At 42.1% G+C, this 6,062-nt stretch overlaps 1 protein-coding gene across 1 annotated transcript; it reads right to left on the bottom strand.

Moving 5' to 3' along the window:
• Positions 1-1,968: 1,968 nt before the first annotated feature.
• Positions 1,969-4,215, bottom strand: LOC133751442 (disintegrin and metalloproteinase domain-containing protein 20-like). The gene has a single exon (XM_062181487.1). It carries the CDS (start codon positions 4,213-4,215, stop codon positions 1,969-1,971), a length of 2,247 nt encoding a protein of 748 aa, XP_062037471.1.
• Between the last annotated feature and the right edge of the window lie 1,847 nt (positions 4,216-6,062).

Raw genomic sequence — 6,062 nt, 5'->3', positions numbered from 1 at the left:
TAAAGAGAATTGAAAATGAATCTTGATGTGAATGGAAGGGGAGAGCGAGCGCGAAAAGGGGAGGGTTGTGGGTGGGAGGGAAGTTATGGGTGGCGGAAGCCATTGTAACCCATAAGCTGTACTTTGGAAATTCATATTCATTAAATAAAAGATAAAAAAAATAAAAGAAATAAAAGGAAAAAGGGGAAAAATGCTATGAGCCCCACATCGGCAAATGCTTTGGCAATCAACTGAAACAAAATATCATGTAGTTTCTTTCTAATTCTAGTTTCAATAATGGCCTTTGAATCAGGAAATAATAATCCTTTTTATTAAGTGGACATCAGTCTTGATCTTAATGGTTTTTGGCATCAGGTACAAAAGCAACAACCAGGGACTCTGATCCATCAGGGATGAAGATCCTGGTATTCCCACCAGATCAGCCACCTGGACTGGAAATGCTGGCCAACAGAGCTTTATAAAAGATGTACAAATCCAATGTCATAGGTGGCCCCTCTATTGATTCTCACTTCCTGCATCCTTCTCCTTTGTTGTAGCTATCCTATTTTAGATTTTTTATTTTCAGATAGACTTTATTTGAGATATTTAAATAGAAGTGATACCATCCTTACTGCTTATCTCCCCCTTCATCATGTTCACTAATCCAAAGTGATTTTTTGGTTAGTTCAGATAAATTTTTGTGTGTTTCATACATAGCTCCATCGTATCATTTATGGACAGGCAATCTTGTGACAACTTCTCAGATTTCAAATGTGAGATATTACAACTGGGGTAAGCAGAGTAACAATGAAATGATTTATCCATAAAAATGACTCTTTACCTGGTAATTGTACTATAAAGATAAGTGGAAGAATGTGATTGTCGGAATACTGCAGGCTTAGCACAACAAAGAATAGATATGAGAATAGTGTGCTGGTTGCAAATAGCAAATATTAAGTTCGTAAAGAGTTCTAGGCATGTCTTGCTTTCTTTTAATCATCATATAACTCTGGAGAAATACATTTCTTTTCTAATTTAAAGTGATCAATTGTACTCTAAAGATTAATACTTTGTAGCCACATAAATAGAAGTTGGTAGAAAATGTCAAAATTTAAGCTGCATAGGGCAAAATAGTTTTTCCTTTTCCTTCCTTCCTTCCTTCCTTCCTTCCTTCCTTCCTTCCTCCCTCCCTCCCTTTCTTTCTTTCTTTCTTTTTTTTTTGAGAGGCAGAGTGGACAGTGAGAGAGAGACAGAGAGAAAGGTCTTCCTTTGCCGTTGGTTCACCCTGCAATGACCACTGCAGCCGGCACACTGTGGCTGGTGCACCGCGCTGATCCGAAGCCAGGAGCCAGGTGCTTCTCCTGGTCTCCCATGCGGGTGCAGGGCCCAAGGACTTGGGCCATCCTCCACTGCATCCCGGGCCATAGCAGAGAGCTGGCCTGGAAGAGTGGCAACCGGGACAGAATCCGGCGCCCCGACCAGGACTAGAACCCGGGGTGCCGGCGCCGCAGGCAGAGGATTAGCCTATTGAGCCGCAGCGCCGGCCAAAATAGTTTTTTCAAATGCTTCCTTGTCACGACAAATGTTTCTTATGTTCATTGTTTACCAGTAACAATAATATAGACAAATAACAGAAGGCTAGTTGATAACTACTTGGAAAAATATGTTAACAGTGTTATCACAGGTGTGTATTAAATGAAACGGACTTTGCTTCTAGTGCATCAGGAACATTGGAATGTGAACTTAAGTACAGTTCCTATTTCTACTGAGTCGCAGGGTTTTAGGCTTACCTGTAGAGGTGAAGGAGCACAGTCACGGAGCAAATGTCAACAAAATTAACAAACAAAGTTCACTTTTTAATTGATCTGATTTTAATTCAAGATAAAAACTCACAATTCCTAAGAGATGTTGAGATTTCCAGTGTTTGTTGAACATTCTGACCAGTTACATCCTATGTGATTTTCTCCTCATGTGGACTCCTAGTAGTATTTACAAAGATTCATCACTTTCATATTCATCTTCCAATACTTTCTTCTCTATATATCGTTTTGCTGTTGTAAGGGCACCAATGATGGCTGCAACCATAAAAAGAGTTAAACGAATACATATTAAAATTAATTCATAGCTGACTTTAACGTGGATATTGGGTTTAATACCAACTTCTTTGTCAGGTAGGGGGCCACTATCTACACTACCACCTTGTCCTTTTTGTTCACAATTTGGTGGTTTCCATCCACGCAAACAATGACAGTTTTTTTTGTTGTTACAAACTCCATTGTAATTGCAGGTCTTCACATCACAGTCAAACTTCATGTCTGCATGAAAAGTACAATTCTGGTTCAAACAGAAGCTTCCTGGACCACATGTGGCACCATCGACAACAAGCCCCATTTCTGGAAGTTCTGACCCATGATGTATTTCATATCCAAAGCATTCTTCCTGTTTAACATCCTGCACTAATATGCGTCTAAATGTAGTGTGCAGTCCTCCACCAGGTATTTCCTTGATTGTTCCACAGTGCAGCATTCCACATAAAACATCATCTTGTTCACATTTAAAAGGTACGCTTCCAGGTCGTTGTAACCTAATCCCACAGTTTCCAAATCGATCACCAACAATATTCAATTTTTCATAACATGCTTTAGGGCCATCACCTATTTCATATCCAAAAAGGGCTTGGCATTGCATATCACGGTCACTGCAGTTTCCTCTTACACAAACGGCTAGCGGTGAACATGGGGTTCCATCCTGGATGTAAAAGTCATCTGGGCAGTTTTCTGTTTTCCCATCACAATACTCTGGCAGATCACAAATCCCATGAATATCTCTGCAAATGACTCCAGGGGCAGATAATTTGCACTTCTCGTTGCAGCAAGGAGTATGGTCACAATCACTGCCAAGGGTGAGGGCACAATTAGTACCACAACATTTATTTTCAGTACATTCTTTAAAGGAGCCACAGTCACATTCCTCCTGCTGATTTCTTATCTTGTCTCCACAACGAGGAGCTATGTAAGGAAAATTATCATACGGAACATTTGGCATACTCAAGCAAGGATCCCAGAAAACAACACGATGATACACACCATGATAAGAGCAATTGCTCAGCATATCCTGAAGACCAGGCACAGGAGCCATGACACAAGTGCTTCTTCGGAAACATCGGCAACCCTCAATATCATGATTCAAGCCCATGTTGTGACCTAATGCATGAGCTGCAATGCTCGCAGCCACAAATATGTGATACCGTGATACATATACAAAAAATGCACCCCAGTTAGAATTGCATATACCTCCTTGGCTGGCATAATAATTATACCCTGCAATTGCATGACCAGTATAAAGTACAGAAGTAGAATGATGAAAATATGGATAAACGTCGATATGTTTCCACAAACCAAAATCAGTTACAGCACGTTCTGGATGTGGTCTTTCTGTTACCTCCATTTGATCTTCTCCAGTCCATATGCACAACATACGTATGGCAGCATTTAGGGATGCTGGCCGATAAATGGAATGCAGGATATTGTTCATAATAACCACATTCTCTATTATCTGGGTCTGATTTGTGTTTGTAAAGTATAAAGAGGAAGAAACTGTGTAGTGCAGTCTCAAGACTTTATAATGTACCTGCCACATATAAACAGGACCTGCTCTCGGAGTTTCAGCTTGATTTTCCTCTTCAGAGGCTTGATACGTGTCTTTCCCTCCAATTTTACAGTGCTTAGCCTCATCTTCTCTTTCCTCTGACACAAGCAGGGAAATCACATGCTCAAATTTCAAAGAAGCCTCCAGTGGTTTGATTTCGTAAGTGAAGTCATCCACTTGCAGCATGCCACGCAGACCTCCGTTGCAGGTGTCCATTGTGGCCATGGACCCAGGAACCCCTTCCAGGTAGCTGTAGTAGTAACAGTCTCGGGGGACAAATGGGTAGTCTTCCTGCATAGCACCCTGGTCGTCATTGGTAATAACAGGAAAATTTCTGGGCACCAAGCTCTTCTTGAGCTTCATGTGGAGCACGTGTCTTCGGCCTTGGAAGCGCATGCTGTAGGATAGCTGGGCTGGTGCCTGAACTCTACCCGTCCTGTGGGGCACCTTTCTTGGGATGATGATTTCAGAAGAAGTGAAGCGCCATCCTGGTGGGGCATGGGAGCAGCTGGCAGGGAACAGGAGTGTCCAGAGCACATGCAGCCAGAGAGCTCCTGTTAGTTGGGCCTGGGTGCAGGCAGGCCCCATGAGGAAGGGAGCAAATGCAGTCAAGTGGGAGCAGGGAAGACCATCCCTTGAAATCAGCTTTCCCACCAGGGCAGTGATTAGGAGACCAGAGTGTGGCTACAGGTGAGAGGTGGAGGGGAAATGTTGGTCTATTACACAACAATTGTGTGACACTCGGAAGATTCTGTCCTGAGCTGAGGACCCGTAGGGCAGAGGTCCTATGAAAGAGACAAAATGTGGGGGCAACCTGGGCTGAAGCTAAGATTCTAAAGAGACAATATGTGGAGAAAAAAATTGGTTTGTGTAATTTTCAGAGAGTTATTGATTTTTCTTTTATTTAAGATTTATTTAATTTATTTTAAAGAGGTACATTGATAAGGAGAGACAGAGAGAGAGAGGTCTTCCATCTGCTGGTTCACTCTCCAGATGGCCTCAACAACCAGAGTTGTGCCAATCCAAAGCCAGGAGCTCCTTCTGGGTTTCCCACGTCGGGGCAGGGGCCCAAACTCTGGCCATCTTCTACTGTTTTCCCAGACCATAGAAGAGAGCTGGATCGGATGAGGAGGAGCTGGGACCTGGACCACTGCCCATATGGAATGGCGGCGCTTCAGACCCGGGCTTTAACCCGCTGCGCCACAGTGCCCGCCACTGATTTTATTCTTAAATCATTGTAACAAAGGATAAATTCATGATTAAAAGTAGTAGTGAGGGGGTTGGCGCTGTGGCACAGTAGGTTAATCCTCTGCCTGCAGTGCTGGCATCCCATATGGGCACCGGTTCTCATCCCAGGTGTTCCTCTTGCATTCGAGCTCTCTGCTATGGCCTGGCAAAGCAGTGGAAGCTGGCTCAAGTCCTTGGGCCCCTGCACCCGTGTGCAAGACTGGAAGAGGCTGCTGGTTCCTGGCTTCGGATTGGTGTAGCTCCAGCTATGGCGGCCATTCTGGGAGTGAACCAGTGGACGGAAGACCTTTCTCTCTGTCTCTCCCTCTCACTGTCTGTACCGCTACCACTCAAATAAATAAATAAAATCTTTAAAGATATATAAATACAAGGAGTAGAGAGCAGAGTAAAATCTCTTATAGAAATTCTGGGAAATTACTTAAAACCTATATAAATTTAAAAAGGGTGAGGGTGATTTTGACTATGACCCTATCGGAATAAGATCAAAGTCAGCGAACTCAAAAGGCTTCCATAGCCCTGGCAACTCATGACTAGAGCCTAGGGAGATTACTGACACCATGAACAGGAGTGTCAAATTGTTAATTCAGCAACAGGAGTCACTGTGTACTTACATCCCATGTGGGATCTGTCCTTAATGTGTTGTCTAATGTGCAGTGATGCTATAACTAATACTGAAACAGTATTTTTACACTTTGTGTTTCTGCGTGGGTACAAACTGATGAGATCTTTACTAATTATATACTGAATCGATCTTCTGTATATAAAGATAATTGGAAATGAAAAAAAAAAAACCTGGTGTTAAATTGGAAATGGCATAGAAAATTAATTAATTTTTAAAAAAATATTATGTAGGATCTATGTCTTTAATGTGCTGTACACTCTTATTTAATGCTATAACTAGTACTCCAACAGTATTTTTTTTCACTTTGTGTTGCTATATGGGGGCAAACTGTTGAAATCGTTACCTAATATATACTAAACTGATCTTTTGTATATAAAGAGAATTGAAAATGAATCATGATGTGATTGGAAGGGGAGAGGGAGCGGGAAAGGGGAGGGTTGTGGGTGGGAGGGAAGTTTTGGGAGGGGGAAGCCATTGTAACCCATAAGCTGTACTTTGGAAATTTATGTTCATCAAATAAAAGTTTAATTAAAAAAAAAACAAAAATAAAAAGGGTGATGGTGAT

This window comes from Lepus europaeus, chromosome 22 (genome assembly GCF_033115175.1).
Source record: "Lepus europaeus isolate LE1 chromosome 22, mLepTim1.pri, whole genome shotgun sequence".
NCBI classification, from domain to species: Eukaryota; Metazoa; Chordata; class Mammalia; order Lagomorpha; family Leporidae; genus Lepus; species Lepus europaeus.
The sequence above is the reverse complement of the archived record's forward strand: the minus strand, read 5'-3'. Positions and strand labels throughout refer to the sequence as shown.

What these genes read in the sequence shown, in the direction of transcription:
- LOC133751442 (XM_062181487.1), bottom strand. Translation starts at nt 4,215, where the DNA reads ATGGGGCCTGCCTGCACCCAGGCCCAACTAACAGGAGCTCTCTGGCTG.